The sequence below is a fragment of the Acipenser ruthenus genome, chromosome 6, assembly GCF_902713425.1.
Source record: "Acipenser ruthenus chromosome 6, fAciRut3.2 maternal haplotype, whole genome shotgun sequence".
In the NCBI taxonomy this organism is placed as follows: domain Eukaryota; kingdom Metazoa; phylum Chordata; class Actinopteri; order Acipenseriformes; family Acipenseridae; genus Acipenser; species Acipenser ruthenus.
Window position 1 is genome coordinate 55,481,756 of NC_081194.1, and position 21,225 is coordinate 55,502,980.

A 21,225-nucleotide genomic window follows, 5' to 3' on the forward strand; every position below is an offset into this window, starting at 1 on the left:
TTATGATAAAATAGGTTAAATATTGGTCAGTACACATATATTCATCTGTCAAAACCATGTCTTGAAATTATCTTTCGTACATAGTTTACTGAGCACATAATTCAGCCTCACACAGCTCCCAATTATTCTCCACTAAGAGCTCTAAAACTCTCTCACTCCAGTGGCTGATCTATTTGGTGTTTTTATTATGGTTTCATTGGCCCTTGCATGATTTGTTTTAAAGTTGTTCGATAACTATTTCTTGAGACGAGGCTTGCAACGGGATTACAGAAGATAAGAGAGTATGTATATCTCAGTAAGATGATGATTCTTCCATTTGACTCTTGAATTTGGTGCATTTGTAGCCATGGAATGGTGTTCATCACACCAAACTGGCACTGGCCTATCCCCTTCAGTCGCTGTAAACATATCCAATTACTGTGTTCAAAATTCTAACCTGACATTGTGAACTAATTAGATGGGACTATAGACTTCGAGCCAGGAGAGTATGGTTCCAAATCCATGCTCTGCCACTCATTTATTGAGTCTCTTTTCACAATAAGACACACAGCAAAAATCCATTTATAGCAACAAAAACATTTAAAATTATAGCAAATAATAGAATAGTTTAGCTGTTGTAGCTTCTAGCTTTGGCATGAGAAGACTAGTATTCACACATTAAAGCTGGATCAAAATGATCGCATTATAACTCCCTTTACAACGTTGTTTTTATGAACTTATTTCCATAGATACCTGCCAGCATGTTTTTTTTTTTAAGCAACATACACGCTTACAAGAGTATGACCACTATTAACACATGTTGGGACAGTTGGGATGCAAGGGGTCTCAAGAATACGAAGACGAAACACACTTAAGCAATGGGAATAAAAAGATCAGGTTTGAACAACCCAAACTTACCCAAAATGGCTACAACTTCATCATCTTGTATTACTTCCAAGGACCCCGATACCACAAAGCAGAGGCTGTCTACACTTTCGCCTGCATGGTAAATCAGGTCCCCAGGGGCACAATGGATGGTCTGGAACTCCATGGCCAAAGCTCGTAAGCAGCCGTCACTTGCCAGTCTGAAAGCCGGGTGTTCTTTAAAGACTTTGCGGTTCAGGTGCACACAGATGTCCGCTCTCATGTCCTTTGGGCAGATCTGTAAAACCTAAAAGAAAACCAGAGACGATGAACTAAATGGAATATGACTTATATTCCACAAGTTGATTTTAGCCCATACCAGTGTTATTCCATAGCCATTTCTACGGTATATTAAGGCTGTTCATTCAGCACTTTTTCCAAATGTATATATACAGAATAAAATACTCTGTCCAGTTAATTTAGATCATTCTCCTGTATTAATCATTTTGACATTTACAACCAATTATAAGTCACAGCTGCAGCCTATACTATCAGGCTAACTTTACTTTAAAAAGAAAGAATGAATTGGTCTGCAAAGTCCTTTTAAGAGGGGAAAAAGCAGTTACTCACATTCATTAAAAGAAGACAGATACCGATGATGCAATTAGGGCATGCTTGGCAAATCTCTGTGACGTTCTAAATGATCAATCCATTGTTAACTTATTACGTATAGTCTTTGTTTTATTCCAGTTTTGTTATGAATTAAGTTTTATATTATTATACATCATTGGCTTTATTAGCAAGTGTCAAAAAAAGTTTGGTTTAGGCCCACAGTTACAGACTATATTTATGGGCCCGGTTTAATATCTGACAGCCCAAGTTTAATTTCAGGCAGACCTTCACGGGGACCCGGCGCTACTTTGATTAGAAAGCGCCAAGGGTATTTACAGAGCAAAACACAAAGATAAAAAAGCATTATATATATATATATATATATATATATATATATATATATATATATATATATATATATAATATCTGATGCGCTGGGGAGGCCAAATCAAGGCTGATCCTCAGAGTCAGCATTGCATGATAATATAAATATAAGTTTCTATAAAATAATGTTAATTAAAACAGATTTAAAGATATAAGTAAAAATGATGTCACAATATATAAAACACTATTACATCATGTAAGAATAAATCATGGATTTGAATATAAACAATAACAAGCAGTTTGTCATGCCGTCAAAAACCTATAAATACCGCCAATGTTTTGAATCAAACACATGCTCCGTTGAGAAATATATGTACAACATATTGAAACGTTGGGAAGCTGGCTCTTTATATATAGTCACCTCCAAAATTATTGGCACCCTTGATAAAGATGAGCAAAAAACACCCTTGTTTTCAGTACTTTGTGCACCCTCCCCTTGCAAGGATAACGGCACTGAGTCTTTTTCTATAATATTTAATGAGATTGGAGAACACATTGGGAGGGATCTTAGACCATTCCTCCATACAGAATCTTTCCAGATCCTTGATATCCTTCGGTCTGCGCTTATGGACTGCCCTCTTCAATTGAAACCACAGGATTTCAATGGTGTTCAAGTCCGGAGACTGAGATGGCCATTGCAAAATTATGTGTGCTTGGTGTCATTGTCTTGCTGGAAGATCCACTTGCAGCCAAGTTTCAGCCTCCTGGCAGAGGCAACCAGGTTTTTGGCTAAATGTCCTGGTACTGGGTAGAGTTCATGATGCCGTTGACCTTAACAAGGGCCCCAGGACCAGTGGAAGCAAAACAGCCCCATAACATCAAAGATCCACCACCATATTTTACAGTAGGTATGACGTTCGTTTCTGCACACGCATTCTTCTTTCGACGCCAAACCCACCACTGGTGTGCGTGGCCAAAGAGTTGAAATGTATTAACTTTACTGGAACAGGATATACTAACCTGACTACACAATCTAACTCACTGGTCTGCAGTAATGGCAGAGGGATTGAGATTATGAGGCCAACTACTCTTGCCTTGTTATAAAAAAAAGTCTTCTTTCTACCTATGCAGGTTACAAGACTAGCTCACTGGATCTGGCCTAGGTCAAAAACACTTAACCCACTAATTTCAGAGTTATTTTGAGTCTTTTCCTATCTTACAGACAAAACATGTGTCACAGATGAAATGTAACAGAGTATCCATTTAGGTAGCTCATTAATCCACAGGTTCTCTCCACAATAGGAGCTGATCTAAGATTTTTTTTTTTTTTTTAATTAACATGTATATTAACTCAAGCTATTCTGGGAGTATGAATACAGTACCTGCCTTGAAAGTAATTGCTGTTTCTCAATCAGGACAAGCAATTCCACCCCCCAAAACATTACATTAGAAATATAAAGTGGTTAAAGCTAATGAAATTTCCATTTTTAAGTTAAATAAATCTCTCAGTTTGAATGCCTTACGTCCAGGTAGTTTTGCACTCAGTTGTTTGCTGTTTTTTTTTTCAAAACTGTGAGACCTTGTGGCAAAGTGCCCCCCTGTGTATGTTATATGTTACGTGTTGTGTGTAAATGTTGGTGTATAGTCCTTGGTACACGGGATATAAACGGGTCTGCGTAACACGAGTGTTTAAAATGTATATTTGTATTTAGGCACGAGGATGGCACCGCACTTCACGTGCAAGTTAAATGTAATATGTGAGCACGGGGAATTGCACTTTATTGATTCACGTGCAGTTGTACCGCGACTCCAATTGAATGATTGATTAGCATTCGAGTCTCGGTACAACTGCATAAAAGCAGCATGTTTTCACTCACTCGGGGTTGGGTGTTCGGTGAGTGGAGAACGGGAGAGAGAGAAGGAGAAAGTAAAACCAAGTAAAGTAAATAATAAGTATCTGCTCACCGTGTTTGTTTGTCTGTCTAGTCCGTTTTGTTTATCTGTTTTATTTTGGCGTATAGTGCCGTGCCCTGTGTTTTCTGTTTGTTCAACCCTTTTATTTTCTGTTCTGTGTTAATTATTAAATGCTGAGTGCGATCACGCGCTCAGCTTCATCAAAACCCCAAGTCTCTGTTTATTTCCTGCTTCTGGTCTGACGCCACCCACTCCGGCCGTCTTTGTGACAGACCTCCATAGTGTATGAAGCACAACATGATTTTTTTTTTCCATTAATACAAATTTTGACAAAACTTTACAGGTCATTAGACATGCTCTACTGATCCAACCAACTCTCTTACTTCCCAAATCACCCCGAGACATATTTATTGTGTGACATATACTCTAACCCATACATTATTTCATTTACATAAGTGTGTGGTAAAATATACTGTACAGTATGCGTTGTCTTGCTGCCCTTAACCTAATGGTCAGACTCTAGGTCAAGGGTGTCAAACATATGGCCTGTGAGCCAGATCTGGCCCCCAGAGCAATGTCATCCAGCCCACATATGGAATATCGCAGGATATCATTTTTTTATTCAATAGGATACCAGACCTGTCAACCAGTGTTTTTTTTTTTTTTTTTTACAATGCTCCTGGACAACTCCTGGGACAGATTTTGCTCAAAACTACTGTTAAACCCCTTTATGTCAGCAAACCTTTAATTTCTGCAAAAGTCATGTACAGTATGTGATTACTGCAACCCCCGTCTGTATCTAGCAGGGTTTAGGACCCAGGGGACCCCTGTGGCAGGCATGCATCAGTGCACTAGACAAGCTCACATACTTGACCATCTACGATGGCTTTGCGTGCGATAAGCCCTGCTCGTCCAGTAAAAAAAAAAACTCACCGAAGCAACGCTGGAAAAGGGCATATTTTCTGTAAACTATGCAGGACTGATTTTAATGGTGGGAGTAAGAATGAGGTTTCTGGAGATCACATCTATTGTTGCCAAAGGAAAAACGGAGATCAAGAAAGTGACATATGCACAGACCTTTACATCTGTAGTAGACATGCTCCCAGACTCACAAATTGCAAAGCATTCTGCAGGAAAGTCTAAAAGTCACACAAATAGTGACAGCCGTTTCTTTTACATATTCAGCATCAACATTGCTTTAAAAATTTAGATTGATTGATAATGTGTTTATTTACAATACTAGTGCATTCATTTAAAACAGAAGATAGTTAACAATGAAATGTTTCTGACAGTGGTATTATTGATCCGCCACATAATGCAGTGTAATGAATAGCGTTGCAATCGACTTTTTTTTTTTTTTTTTTAATGATGACATTGAATTGAGGTTTTTTTTTTTCTTGTTATAAAGTAGGTGCCATTGCTCGTCCTTTAGGTGTGTTGTGTGATGAAAGTAACAATGTCAACTGTTATGTATGCTTTGCTGTCGTGTAAAATCAACTACAATGGACCTGTTTATAAAGTATTGTGGCTGCTGCCAAATCAGCCACCTACAACTACACAATAAGAACCACAGGGACCAAGAGAGAAAATGATTGTGAAGCACATCATGGTTGTTTTTTCTGTTTTGATATTTTTCCTTTTTAAACGCAATTAGAAAGAGACCGTATCACAGTCTATCATTCAGTAATAAAGTGGAGTAGTTGTATGCCTTTGTCTTATGTAGGTATTCACTTCAATTCAGGCCACTAAGATTTCAGTTTTATAAAAGCGCCCTTATTTTGAAAAACCCAATGTTGACATGTATGAGATACAGGTTTAAAAAATTCACAAAATATAAATAGATACAGATCCATTTTTTACTTAACACTCCCCAAAAGATAAATACAAAGAATATTAGTGACTGTTGCTGCTGCTTCCTGATACCTGGGACCTTTGCTTGAACCAGCGCATCAACACCTGGAGCAAATGACTGGGCTGAGGATATCTGGAGTATTGAGTTAAGCAAGTTGAGAACAAAATTTTGATTTGTTGATATTCATGACAAAGAAAGCTTCCTGCTCCTCAGGACACTATTTAATCAGCTTTTAGCAGCACTTATTCAAAAACCCCCCAAAAAATGTTTTTGAATAAACAGCTATTTCATGGGCAATCACATAGCTCGCCTTAACAGCAGCATCTCTTACAGATACATTACAAACATTTGTAAACATCGATTGCTGCTTTTTCAATGACTGTGCTAATTCAGAGAATTTATCTTCACATAACTTTCCTGTATATTTATCATATTTCTTGCCATGGTTTGCTTCATAGTGTCTTTTAATGTTGTATTATTTCACAACGGCTACATGCTGCTAACAAATTAAGCACTTTGGCTTTCCATTCATGTCCACTAAGAAACACAAAGTTCCCCATTTCTTTTGAAATACATGGCACTCGTGGTACACCTTTCTCTTCACGGATGAAGGCATGAGGAAACTTGTCACTATAGAACTTAGAAATCAGCACTAAAAACCCTTTTCTGGTATCACTGATGGCATAACTCGAACCTGACGCACTGCCGTCTCACCCACGTGGTTGGCGATTGACAGCAATTACAGCAACATGACAATTTGTGTTTCTCATGTGAAGGAACTCGCTGGAGACATGTTTGCCAACCATATGAAACTAGTTTGACACCCCTGCTCTAGGTTGTGAAAGGCATACTATGTTTAATTCATGCATCTGTACTATGTATCTGAATCCAAAAACACTGCTGCTGATTAAGTCTGTATTTTATTAACGGCCAGTATCAGCATTATTCAGGTTTCAGATTTTACTAAGAGAGCAAGAGCTGTTGTTTTGCAGTAAAATCCGCAGCACATCAGCTTTATTCAAGCTTTATCACTGCACTAGAAAAAGCAGTGCAATGTAGCGGGAAAAGGGTCTTATGTTTTATTTAGTCTTTTTCAATGCTGCCAATATACATAAACAATCTGACAGTGCCCTTCCATCCCATTAACCTTAAATTCTGAAACCAAGCATTCTGCAGTTGCTTTGATCACAAGTTTTATTTTTGAGAATCTGGTTCTTTATATATATATATATATATATATATATATATATATATATATATATATATATATATATATATATATATATATATATACACATACATACAATCAGGCCATTAAAACAAAGAAAGACCAAAGCACTTGTCATATAAAAGAGGCTTGGAGAGAATAGACTCCCTCGCTAGTAAAACATCCTTGACCTCAGATTGTATTTACTTGAAAGACTTGTATCTCCGCTCATCCAGTCCATGTGCCCCATAGTTATCCCTTAATTATTTAGAGGCCTGCTCTTTTTTGTTTGCCAAGACCTTTTCGTAGGACATTATTGTTCTTTAAATAAGTTCTTATTAATTTAAATTGAAACTGAGAATTTAAGTAATACTTCAGTGTTTTATCCAGGAATTCGAACCAGATTTTTTCCAATCCAGTTCGGCTCCAAACCGAACCGGAATTTTCGGCTCCAGTTCAAAAAGTTCAGAACAGCTGATTTTGTTCTGTTCCGGATCGAACAAAATGAAATACCGGTTAATAGCAGTTTTAGCCAAGTAGGCCATTGTATTGGTGTTCATAGGTCTTAATTTTCTCCAATTAAACAAAAAAGAATGAAATACAGTAAACTCCAGATAACTCGCCACTCAAAGGGAAAACGGTGTGACAAGTTATCCGTCTGTATAAATAAATGCACTCACATCCTGTCTATTGAAACAACTTAAAAGAAAATGACAGCAGTCTGCTTCTTTCTTTTCTCCGTTGCAACTTTCTTTTGCCTTGGTTCGAGTTTACTTTTTTTTTTTTTTAAACAATTCAAAACAGCGACATTTCCCAACAATCTCGGTGGGTTAGCGTCCTTACATTCAACATAATAACTTAATGTGATGTTTGTCTGAAATAAACTCTGCAGCACTTGCATTTTTTCTCTGTTCTGTTCCACCTTTCAACTTTGTGGTGTTTTTAATCAAATAATCTCAAGTCAACGGTAAAATGTTTTAACTCTTAATATCCAGGAACATAACTAGCAAACCTCTGATTATTAACAAAGTGCTTGACTCACACATACTTGTACAGCTTGTTTTCTGTGTACCTAACTTAATAATAAGTTAATAACAGTACCTGTTTACTTTGAGTGAATACAAGACTTATCACATAACGTGGATCCAGCATGTAGCTGACCACAAGGCGGAAGCCTGAACTGAAGGCAAATACAGTGCTATTTGATTCGCTGGCTGCTCTGAAAAAGCAATCTAAATGTAATGTTGAATTTCATTAGCTGGCTGTGAAATAATGCTTTGTTGTTGACCACTAAGGTGTAGACCACGGGAAGAGCGCTTTTTTCAAATTATTGTATGTTTGAAAACAATGGAAAGAGACAGAGAGAACAGGCTGAAAGGGATCGGGGGAAAAAAACCCTTATTAACCGACAAACAAAATCTTGAATATTGTTTTCGTTCCAGAACGTAATAAATTTATTTAGTTTAGTTTTTTGTTTCTGTTCCATCAAAACATTCTTTTTTTTTTTTTTGTTCCGGTTCCTGTTCTGTTTCAAATCCCTGGTTGTATCCACTCATTTTGCCTTCCATATTTAATAAGGCAACTAGAAAGTGTCTACATGAAGCAAAATATAGAGAAAGCTTTTTCAATGAAACTAATTGGGACCATGAGGTTAAAAACAATTGGCTTGGATAACTGAATTAAAATCGAAGTCTAATCAAGGTTTTACAGTGAAGTATATTATAGATCAGTATTATGTCCATTCTTTACACTACATTAGTAGGCCAAAGTGCCTCTTCATGATTGAGTTTGGGTGTACTAATGAGTGTAACACCAGGAAGGGAACTGAACAGCATGTAAAATTCACACTTAATTTTCAAGCTTAATTCAGCATCATAAAAAGGCACATTATTTACAGAATTACCGGTAGTCAAATACCCCACAAGACAGAAGTCAAGGTTAATCTAGAGCAGGGGAGTCAAACTCAATTTGATTCGCAGGCCTGATCCGATACCCTGGCGCTTGGCGCGGGTCGAGTGACAGTTATAAAAATACATAGACAAACCCAAAACCTCAAAATGATTGTATTTAATAGAAATTATCATACATAGCATATTTACATTCCCCTAAATAGCACATATTGATTACGTTTACTCACTGTCAGCTCTTAGAACACAAACATGCCTCCACCGAGTTCCTTCAGATGAGCAACACAAATTGTCATGATTGCTGCTAATCGCCGACCACGAGGGTGAGACGGCAGTGCGTCAGCTGGTTTGAGTTACGACACCAGTGATACCAGAAAAGTGTTTTTAGTGCTGATTTCTAAGTTCTATAAGGTGGACCAAGAGTGCCGTATGTTTCAAGAGAAATGGGGAATTTCGTATTTCTTTGTGGACATGAATGGAAAGCCAACGTGCTTAATTTGTTAGCAACATGTGTTTGTTGTGAAATAATACAACATTAAAAGACACTATGAAGCAAACCATGGCAAGAAATATGATAAATATATAGGAAAATTACATGAAGATAAATACTCAATTAGCACAGTCATTGAAAAAACAGCAATCGATGTTTACGAATGCTTGTAGCATAAGTGATGCTGCTGTTAAGGCAAGCTATGTGATTGCTCATAAAATAGGTGTTTCTTCAAAACCATTTTCTGATAGAGTTTTCTGATATTTTGCTTTTTTCTGTATCCCATTGAATTAAAAAATGATATTCTGCGATATTTCGTGGGCCTGATGACAGCGTTCCAGGGATGTTTGATGGCCCTGTTCTAGAGTAAATAGTCTTACAAAAACTTCAGCTTATGCCTTTGCACACACCACAATATTATTAATTACATTAGCCATCTGTGACGGGGTGCCCGCCCCCTTTTATATATCAATATTATTTTAATTTGTATTATCATTATTATTATTATAGATGTTTGTATGCGGGCGGACGGGAACCGTCCGTCATTATTATTTATTATTTGAGACCAGCGAAAAGCCGGCCGTATAATGTGTAGTTGGCGTAGATGGGGTTAAATTCCCATCCCTGTAAATCTCGTGCGAATGTGGCTGGAGTCTTAATAAAATAATTATTTGATTAAAAGGTAATTAAGGCTCCAGCCACAGAATATAAAGGGACCCACTCCGGGCTCATTGAAGGGAGAGCTTAGGAGAAAGCAAGAAAGACAGAGAGAGAGAGAGAGAGAGAGAGAGAGCGAGAGAGAGAGAGAGAGAGAGAGAGAGAGAGAGAGAGAGAGAGAGAGAGAGAGAGAAAATGAAAATGAAAATATGCGAATGCTACCACGACTACAAGGTTGAAAGGTACTCATTTTAGTAACGTTTGGTATTGTTTGTTTTGCTTTGGCCAATGTGCCCTTTTCTTTGTGTTTTGTAAACGTGTTTGTTTTATTATTTAATTAATATACGGCTGTGGCCGTTTCATCCCCGTACGTTTGGTTGTTTTGTACTGCTTCCTAGACGCTGACATCACCACCCATGCCCCTCAGAGCCATCCTTGCCACACCATCCAATTATTATTATATTCTGTTAAGATATTCTGTTAAGCAAATTTTGCAGAGGACTAACATTAATATCCAGGTGATGCCTTTAGGTGACTAAGATCTACCATGCAAAAATCAGCATGCAAGGTAATAAATGTATAGCTTACAGTTTGCGATACCTTTTCAGTATCTATGCCTCTGGACATGGACCAGGTGGAGGCAATGTAGTCCATGACTCGCTCGCTCAGACCTTTGGGGACCTGGTAGAGTTTCAGGAAGTCACGCACGCTGTTCAGCATCTCGTGGTACCTGTTGGTGTTGGCATACATTTGCTGGAAGATTGTGGTCACGTTACCAAAGATGGTTGCATACAGGAGAGCTGAAGAGAAAAAAAATGGAATGATTAATGTTTGGTCAGTGTTAGTGGTCATTTGGGATTCCAATGGGGTCCAATAACAAGGTCTGCTTACAGAGACTAAAGTCTACAATGGCTGGGCTAAAAGAAAACAGAATATTATTAATTATTCAGTGGACACTACAGTCCTGCAAAACATGTTACCATTTTATTAACACCATGTTATCAGTGGTGTAGTCAAGGGTATACGAAGGTAAACAGCGTTTACCCACTTTTAATTCGACCAATATAGCGTTTATCCACTTCTCATATAAGGGATACAGAGTTTACTCATTTCTGCTCTCCTGGGTTAAAGACAGGATGTTTCAACGGTGAGCGTCTGTGTTGTGTTGCTGTGTGTGAGACAGTCAGAACTGTGGCGTGAGCAGGGGGGCGTGGTCACTGGACCGCGTGTTCTGTATGTTTGTGTGAGTGTTCTGTGATTGGTTGTTTATGTACTATTAATGTTCTGTTGTTAGGCACACTGGACCTGCAGGGCAGTGCTAGTAGCCTTCAACCTAGCCCGCGAAAGAACGCTTACGAACTGTGAAGCGCACCGTCGGGTCTGTGACTGTACACATGTGAACGGCACCTGAGAGGGGAAATAACTGTATGGGGGGCTCTGGTTGGCTGATAACAATGTATGTGTTCATATTTATCTTTTCAATCTATCAGTTCAACTCCACTCCATGGCTCAAACTGACTCTCACTATTATTCCCTATTGTTAATGCAGTGTCTTATGACATTACTACAGAACGCAGCCTGTGAATGCAACTAAAACTGTGATGTTTGAAGGTGGTGCCATTTCATACATACTAGAGTCTATTCAATTGATCTAATCAGTATCGAATCATAGTACTGCAAATGTTTAAATAGTAATTAATTTTAAAGACACCAATACTCACATGGTTAGAGATTTAAACATCAGCAATATTTTGGTCCACTACCGTTTAGATCAATTGAATAGACCCAATGTGTAAAACATGATAGTAAAGCAAAGAGAGGCATGGCAAAAGTATAGTGGATCACATTACAGCAACATAAAGTATGTGGAATTATCACTGTGCTGTCAATCATAATTTTAAAGAATTAATGTTACTTTATGACTGAAAAGTGTTTGTTGCTAGTTTTATTTTCCTTTCACAATAAAATGGTGTGAAGATTTAAGCCTAAAGGGGCCATGAAACAAATGCCTCAGGGCCAAATGTATGTAGCACACCCCAGTGTGTTTAATATTTACAAAGGGTATTAGTTGAGTAAAAGAAAAAAATAGAACAAGGTAACTTTCATTAAAATATCAAACAATACCAAATATGCCTCAGTTAATTATTATAAAGGCAAAACTTTCAAAGTCCTGGTATTTTTATGTAAAATGTCCCATTTTACTGAATGTTTTGGTGGTGGAATGTTTTGGTGTTATATACAACATATACTGTATAATTTATCTATTAATCTATAATCACTTGCCCTGAATAATTAATTAAAAGAACATTAACATGAGTCAAAAGCCCCAATATTTACCTACAAAAATTAATGTTAGCATTTCAGACATTAGCATTTGAAGTTTAATCAGTGTCTTTTTTTTATTGGCAATCCCTACGGTTTCTCTGATAAGTACAGGCTTAGCACATTTTAGTAACGTGGTATTTTTTTAATCATGCTGTTCTTCTTAGTAGGATTAATGCATGCCCAAAATAAAATTGTGCTTATTAATTTAAAAAAAAAGAAGTTTTCAGGAATAAATTTAAATATTATTTTGGGAATGCACTTTTATTTCGAACAAGCATCTCACGAAGTAAAACTGTAAAATAACCAGACTCCAAAATTAAGCCATAGCATAATATTACATTTACAAAGACAGAAATAAAAACACAAACTTTACCAGAATGTATGCTTACTGGCACTGTAGGTCTAAACAACATTGAGGAGGTGATAAGAACCATCAACCAAAATTTTTTCACAGTAAAAAATACCTTATTTCACAGCCTAAAATAGATATTTCAAGATAGTTCCATGTACATTGTCACATTAAAAATGTATAATTTTCTCTAGAGTTATTATCCAATAAATGTTCCTAAATATTAAATGCTTACCTGCCTGAAAAACAGTAAATGCTAAATGGTTATTTTTTTTTATATCCACATTTTAAAATATATTGTATTTTCCCCAGCAGTGAATTATCAAACAAAATAAAAACATAAATAAATGTAAAAAATAAAAACAGGACACATGAACTGTTCCCTTTTTGTACTGGACAGAGCGATCTTTAGCAGAAATATTTCCCCTCTTAGATGCAGGAGGTGTCTTTTTCATTGAAGCAAACTAAACCAGCTTCCAGGTTAATAAATTCAGCGTAAGGTTTGCTGTATTTATTTTAAGCGATAAAAATGTGTATATTTACACTATTCTTTCAGAAATTGGAATTTTCACGGAAAATCATAAAATTTGTGTTAACCGTGAAAAGCTTTAGCCATGGGTGATCATATGTATGCCTATGCACTCAGCAGTAGCATCAGACATCGGGATTGTAAGGTAGGTTCTTATATGATATAATTAGCGCTTTGCTTTTATGTAGGATGCAGAGTATAACCGTAACTAAACATTGTGTGCGATACATGCAGCTTTTCCCCCAATGTGCACGTTTCTTTTGTCAAGTAATTTTTTTAAAAGTTTTAAAAGCTGGTTCCCCCAGCTCTGGCGCCCCAGACACCATGTACAAATATTAGCCAGAATCTGTCACGTGTGGCAGCCTACAGCCAGTCATGTTAGTGCTTATGTCTCTGAACACCAGCAGACAGCACACAAAGAGGACAGTGATGGCAATGGAAATCAATTTAAGAAGACATAATTTACAGCATTTTGTTTTTGTTTGACAGACACTTTGAGACCCAGAATTCCTTATGGCACAGGCTGTTCTGTGAAGCTTTTGTCTCCACTCCTCTGTCAGGAGAGTAAAGGGTTTGGAGCCACTGGGAAATTGGTACCACAATATTATATTCTGACATACTAATGGTACCATAATGTTATGAATCAATAGACACTGTTAATCCATTACAATACCAGGTACAATATCAGGACATGCAGGCTACCTGACAGGACATGTACGCTAAGGTAAATACACTGTCATCATTTTAGAATTGTATCCCATTGACTTTCAAACTTATTTTTTTAAACAGAGTATAGTACCTCAGCTTCAACAATCAATACATTTCTAATTTGAGATGGTAAACTATTAGAAAGCACTAACTATAACTGAAATTCTCTGCTATGAAAAAATTTTGGGCTGTGAGTCTCGTAAGGGCTTCTATTTACAAAATAGAAGCAAACTAAAAACATAACAAGGGTCATGTGTGCAGAACAAGGGTACAATCCAAATAAAAGCAGAAAAGAGGCAGTTATCGTGTTTAAGTAGTAATTGCTTTAGAGTTGTTTTTCTTATTTGCCTCCTGTGGTTTGTCGAAGATTTCCTGCAGTGAGGCCTGAAGTTGCACCATTTTTCTACCTCCAGGATCAGAATCACACTGTCAAATAATTGTTACAAAATGAGAATTGAGATGACATTTGCCACGTATGCCCTCGGTCAAATTCACATTGTTATTCAAGGCTGTCAGCAAAATATTTACTTGTATGTGTCTAAATCATTCTAACAGAGCAAACATCTCACTATATTATTATTATTATTATTATTATTTATTTCTTAGCAGACGCCCTTATCCAGGGCGACTTACAATTGTTACAAGTTATCACATTATACATTATTTCACATTATACAGATATCACATTATTTGTACATACAATTACCCATTTATACAGTTGGGTTTTTACTGGAGCAATCTAGGTAAAGTACCTTGCTCAAGGGTACAACAGCAGTGTCCCCCACTGGGGATTGAACCCACAACCCTCCGGTCAAGAGTCCAGAGCCCTAACCACTACTCCACACTGCTGCTATCTGCTATTAGATATTAGACTGAACCAGCAGGCCCTTTATAAAGAGGTGGTGCTCTAGAGTAGTTTTTATATAAAGCTGGCCTAATAGCTCTCTGTTTATAACTCTTAATGATTTTTGCTATAAAGGGTACATTATTACTGGTAGCTAGCTAAATAATTCTATACATCTTACTTGTTGTGCACTTCATGCTTCATGCTTCCATACCAGTTGTTTTAAAATAAAATATATGTGTGTTATATGGGGTTTACCAAGGAGAGAATATATTTTAAAGTTAGCACAGCAACTTCGCAAGAAGCATTTGGAACAGAGGGAGACTGCCAAGCGTGTACCCACAGCTGAAGCTGGCAACCCCGCTGAGAGCCGCAAGAGACGCCAATGCCAGGTTGGCAAGTGCAATAAAAATAAAACTTCTGTCAGCTGTGCCCTGTGCAGAAAGGCGGCGTGGAGAAGCGCATTATCTGTGTTGATTGTGAACCGCCTTAGACTCAAGGTAAAGGAATACCCTCTGATAATAAACCGATTGCTGTTGAAAAGTTAAAAATGTATTACTATCGTTTCAGTTTTATAAATATGTATGTTGTAAACCGATGTCTGTTCAGATGTTAATTTATTTACATTTTCTTGTTTTGATTTGTAAAATAAATGCTCATATACATTACATAACATGCTTCGGTTGTTCAGATGTTTATGTGACATACGCAATAAAAAAATAAAAATAATAATTACATCCGACTTTCTCCTTTCGTTATACTATTTACAGTGTTTTGAATACAGCCGTCAGAAAGACTGCTGCGGGGCTTCTAGGTATGAGTATATCTCCGGTCCTTCTAGTGTTAAGGCAAAAGTGTGTCTGTGTGGGGAGGGGGGGCACTGACTCAGGCAGGGGAGAAATTACAGGAATTACTGCAGAGGGAGTATTTTTAACATTAGATAGATAGATTACGTTTACAATGAGGCATGTAGAGCACAACACACAGTCACATTAAAGATTCAAAAAGTGCAGTTAACACTTTAATGACTGGTGAAATACAATTCAAAGCTGCTGCAGTAAGTCCGCTCTTTTGTCATTTCAAATCTTTTCACAAAACAAATATTAAACTATAAAGCTGCAGTGTCCAGTGCAAAGCCACATCATGAAAACACACATTTATTTGTGGGTGAAAAAATGTTCAATACAAAAAAATAGTGCCTGAGTTACAAGCTCTTGCCATGTCTAAAATAATTAATTAAAAAAAATCAAAAATATGGATTGTGGCGTAACAGGAAAGCGTAATCAATCGGACTGCCAAGTCTGTATCATCCGATCCAAAACTTCCGAACTTCACGTCTTCATCATCTGAACCGAAGATAAGCCTAACCCTGAATCATTCAAAGCACAGAGCAACTACTTCTAGGCAGTTTTTTCTATTCACGTGAGCCGCGATATTTCCCCATAGGAATTATTTGCGCATGGTTATTAAAAACCAGAAATGAATGGTGAAAATTTTACTTTCAGTTAAAAGTTGGGGTGGGGCGATCATTCAAACTGGGGCGTTGACTCGGCAAAATCCTGTAATTCCCTACATTCTCTTTGCAATACTCAAGCATTTGCATACCAATGTTCTCTAAACCGCACTAAAATCCTACAGTTCTCTCATTGATTTGGAGCTGAATTTACAAATATATTCAGAATGTATTTGTTAACATATACTGTTGCCAACATCCTTTGGATGTAATTACCTGTCAAACAGCATGCAAAGCATTGCAGTAGAAGAAGCCAATTAAGTCAAAAGTTTCACATCAGCATGTCCTCGCACCTTGCTGAGAAATACATACAGAGCAATAATAAATTATCTTCTGTTCACCTAAAGACAAGCAGAGTATTATTATTACTTATTACACAGAGGGCTCATCCATCAGCACAGATGGAATTGTAGGGCTGTAGGGTTTCTTTCCCCAGGCAATATGGAATAAAAACCATAGGACTCCAATTTGTATAATAAACTTCCTGTTGTAATCTCATGTCTTTACCCTTTGTCAGATGTTGCCAGGTAGCTGCTGATTATGGATGGAGAGAGCACACTGTTTCAGACCAGTGCTTTCTACTGAGGAGCTGGAGAGCTAAGACTTTAGAGTCGAAGTTCAAGTGTTGAACCAGTTCCAGACAGCCCTTATCATATTCAAAGGCAATGCAATGGTTCTGTACGAATGTTATCATAGCTACAATACTAGTATGAGCCATATCAATGATATTGCAATGCTTTATTAATAAACACATCGTCATCGCCATCGTTTCAGGGCCAATGTGCAATATTTAGCCTGCTGGAAATGTTATGTTGTGACATCATATTGGCTAGACAGAACCAATGTTGTACACTCTAGTTAATTTCTTCTGTTTGCTTTGCTTTTGTTGTAGATTGGGTCAAAACTGATTTTGATAACAAAGACAAAAGGCATATAAATGTCAGATTTCCTGTTATAACATACATCAAAAATGATTGCAAATAAGTAACAAACTTGCACATAGCAAGATTGACAATAGCATTATCTTTAAAGGTTCCGTGAACAGCTCCCAGCTCAGGCTGCTGTTTGCCTTAAATGGCATAGCTAGCATAAGCTTTTACAACGCACTTTCTGACCTGATTTAAAACAAGCAAAACATAGCAGCAAACTTATCAATCCATTTTGGTAACCTTGGTAAACTATAGTAAATGTATTGTATAACCGTGGGAAAAGCATGGGAAAACTGCACAATTACCACAGTACCCTTTTAAAAGAACAGCTACATCCTTTACAAAATAGCTGTAAATATAACAAATAAACTGTCCTTACTGTATTCAAGCCTCAGTGGTTTCCAGTAAAAAGTATTATTGATTTTGAAATCCTCCCCCACACCTCAGGGTTGTCATGGGTCGGTGCATGCAAGTCTCAATGACTTGGTGTCCAGGTATTCGCTCCACTATTTTTTGGGATCAATAGATGCCTATTTCTTTATCTGTTCAATACTAACCTTAAAAAGCCCTGAAAATGTTCTAAAAAAATTTTAAATGCTTTTAAAGTAAGTGAATGACCACAGGAGCTCCCCTGAAATAAAGGACTCTGTCTTATCCAAGTACATTTTCCCTCACTCTCTATGCTGAAACAAAATTCTTTGTTCTACCTTTCAAGATTAGGAATATTTAGTTTCAGATGACAGTTGTAATAGCTTGGTTCATGAAAACCACTTTAGAAATTCAAATTGTATTGCATTGAACCAATTTCTGCCACTTACTTTTTCCTTAAAAATGTTTTTACACATATTGTACATCTTCATAAATCACCTAATGCACAGCATCTATCATTATGTTACTATGGCAACCACTTTAGTTTATGCTTTATATTAGTTTTTTTTTAACTGATCTGAAGGTGACTCAGTTACTTTGCAGACTAGAAATATACCAGGATTGCTAAGTTATTTACACCACATTTACCTAGATGTTCTTGTATTCTACATGAAAAACAATTGAAATAGCGCTCTGATAGATGAAAAAGACCCAAAAAGGAATTCAATCGACTGTATGACCTGGTCGCACAGCTTTAGTACTGTAACTCACATGTTATTTAACAGATGGCTGATTTTATAAATAAAATACAATCTAATATTCACAGACATGTTTAAACAGTTGTTTAGGAAGTAAGCAACAGCCAAAAATGTTTCATCAATAGCAAGCGTTATTTCATTTTTCAAAGCAGACTTAACCTAAAGCTTTGAGATCCTATTGTTCAATCTTGTTATTTTTCGTGTCTCCATGTAGCAGTTAAAGACTTACGTAATATCTTAAAATATATTTTATTCTTGTGGAACTCAATAGACTGAAGTGAATCAACGTTTTTATAAAGCTGTCCAATAACATACATCTTTGACATTTATACAATAATAAACCTGTCAAACAACACCTTCAAATTTATTGGTATGACATTTCTCTTTAAATACAACAAAACACCTGTCCGTCTAAATTATTATGGTATATTAAATTGGCCAAAAAATTATTTTTTTTTGCTTCTGTGCGCTTAGATTTAGTGATTCCCTAATTAAAGACCAACATTCCCTTATTAAGCTGTCCTGAAAATGGTCTTTCATTTAAGTTAAATAACCACATTTTAGGGACAAGTGGTATGAAGCTAAAAGTAATTTAGGAGTAAAAGTATTTTTTACATTGTTAAATACAACAAGTCATTCCTTTTCATTGCAGCAAAGTGTTCCATAGCATAAGCACCAGTCTAATGAAAATCCCTGCCCAAGGATATCAGGATGGACATTCTTAAAAACACATACTAGAGGTCAGTCCAAGGCGAGAGCCTTGCAGACATTAGCTCTAGGTACATTGTATTTATAAAAATAATTAGAATGAACAAGAGGAGGCCAAAACGAATGGCTTATTGATCCCAGCGCAGCATCCAAACAGCTCTTGAGAGGATGCCAAGTTAATATATGGGTGTTCATTTTAGTAAGAGAGTTTAATAATTACTGACTACATAAATAAGCCAATTACTGTTTAAATGTGCCAGTTACTGCTGAAGTTTAATTGACCTGTTTTATTTTGCCTGCAGATACACTACTAAAGATTTAAACTACTAGCATACTCAGCTCCAATAAGCACTCCAAGACAAGCCCTGCAGCAAATATTTAAAATGAAAAAAATATCTTCATGGGATTTTTTGTCTGTAAAAGGTTGCAATATTCTATACAAAGAAATGAAACACAAAAGCATTAACCCTTGTGTATATCCTGTGTCTGTTCTACCAGACTGATATTATTTTAATAAAAAATATTAAAATATTTTATTATTTTATCTCTAGGCTGCCATACTGTTGGGGAAAGGTTTCCAGTGGATACTCTTCTTTGTTTATGGTGGAAGGATGCTATTCAACATTCAAAAATGCTTATTGTCCAGTCGTCTACAAAGAAAGCTGGGTCTTTTAATATATTTTTTTGACTCTAAAAGGTTATTATTACATTAATTGAATGCCTAATGAATAAGTACCAGCTACTGTGGTAACAGTAGTACATCTATTATTATTATTTGTTTATTTAGCAGACACCTTTATCCAAGGCGACTTACAGAGACTAGGGTGTGTGAACTATGCATCAGCTGCAGAGTCACTTACAATTACGTTTCACTCGAAAGACAGAGCACAAGGAGGTTAAGTGACTTGCTCAGGGTCACACAATGAGTCAGTGGCTGAGGTGGGATTTTAACCAGGGATCTCCTGGTTACAAGCCGTTCTCTTTAACCACTGGACCACACAGCCACACAGCCTATTACTCAAGAGATCCTAGAAGGTGGAGCTATATATTGACACAAAGGTCATTCAAGGTGATTTTGTTTTATGTTACTGCTGCTTCATTGAACAAGATCTGTACTTGTATTTAAAATGCCAAAGTGTGGGGTAGTATGATCATGCTTTGAGCCGTTTTTGGACCTTTTGAGTTTATATGGCTGAAAAATGTGTTCCGCCTGAGCTAAAAATGTTTAAGAAGGTTCATAATATTCCTTGTGTCCCTGAATGTTTAGTTTTTTTACCTCTTTTTTTCCTCTAAGAACTTCTATAACTTTCTGAATTTCAGAAAGGTCATTCCTTTTAGTGATAAATCTAGTGTAAACAGGCCCAGGACCATATATCATCCTCCTCCTCTCTGGCTGTGTTCTGTAAAGGTTTTTTTTGCAAGATGTAAGTGGTATAATCTAACCAGAATATGTTATTCGAAAAGCTCAGTGAGTTTCCATTGCAGAATGCCAAGTTTTATGTGCAAGGCCAGGATCCTAACAGCATGAAGCAAAGAGCTCTTCTACTAAATGTGACATGCTGGAAAACTGTCTCTCTCTCAATTCAAGGGAAACAAATTTTATTTACTGGTGTTTTTCACTACAGCCTTTTTAGACGCTCCTCTCAAGCAAAGTTTATTTGCAGTACAATGACTACAAAAGAGCAGAGAAAATGAAAACCATAGTATTCTATATTTACAAAACACACTATGACACATTTCAACAGGAATACAAAGATGTGTATTTAATAAATATTTGTGAAGGACATTTCAACTTTAACTACAGCTCTGGTTAAAATAAACTGTGTGTAAACTGTGTTGTCTACCACCAACTGCAAATGAATGGTTTCTGAACGTGAAATACACCCACCCCTCGTTATATCGCTCCTCACTATACTGCAGAATTGGATATATCGCGGTCCTGGAGTTGGCTCCCCATTTTTGCAGTCTAACTGCGCATGCCTTAGCTGCACTATACATAGACAATTTCATTTAGAATTACTGTTCGTATTATTTTGTACTGCACATCACATCATGTGTTACTTTTTATACGAAAAATTAGAAAAAGCGTGTTGTGTAGAGGACTTATATTGGACCCTGATGCCCCCGATAAAAACGAGGGAGTGGTTGTACAGTATTTGTTATTAGCCCATTTGTGCGCAACGATAACCTGTTCCCATTGTCCCAAATACGCATACAGGAACTGTGCAAAGACAAAGCCTGTAGCTCACTGATCCGCTTAGCAGAGGTGATGGCTAATAGAAAGGCTGCCCTCATAGAGTTATATTTCAGCTCTATGGAATGTATAGACTGAAACAGGGCCTTAGTGAGAGCCACCAATACCACGTCTAGACTGCATTCGGGGAGGA

General features: G+C 36.9%; 1 protein-coding gene across 4 annotated transcripts in view; it reads right to left on the minus strand.

The window, feature by feature from the left end:
• Positions 1–21,225, minus strand: part of LOC117411469 (potassium voltage-gated channel subfamily H member 1-like) — a 122,018-nt gene that overhangs the window by 78,789 nt on the left and 22,004 nt on the right. For 2 of the 4 annotated variants that reach the window (XM_059025547.1, XM_059025545.1), the window contains 2 exons: positions 10,407–10,606; positions 898–1,150 (listed from right to left, as the gene is read on the minus strand). In XM_059025547.1, the coding sequence (XP_058881530.1) occupies positions 898–1,150; positions 10,407–10,606 (453 nt within the window). Of the gene's footprint in view, positions 1–897; positions 1,151–10,394; positions 10,607–21,225 lie in introns of all 4 variants that reach the window. The other 2 variants (XM_059025546.1, XM_059025544.1) reach the window with 1 other exon arrangement.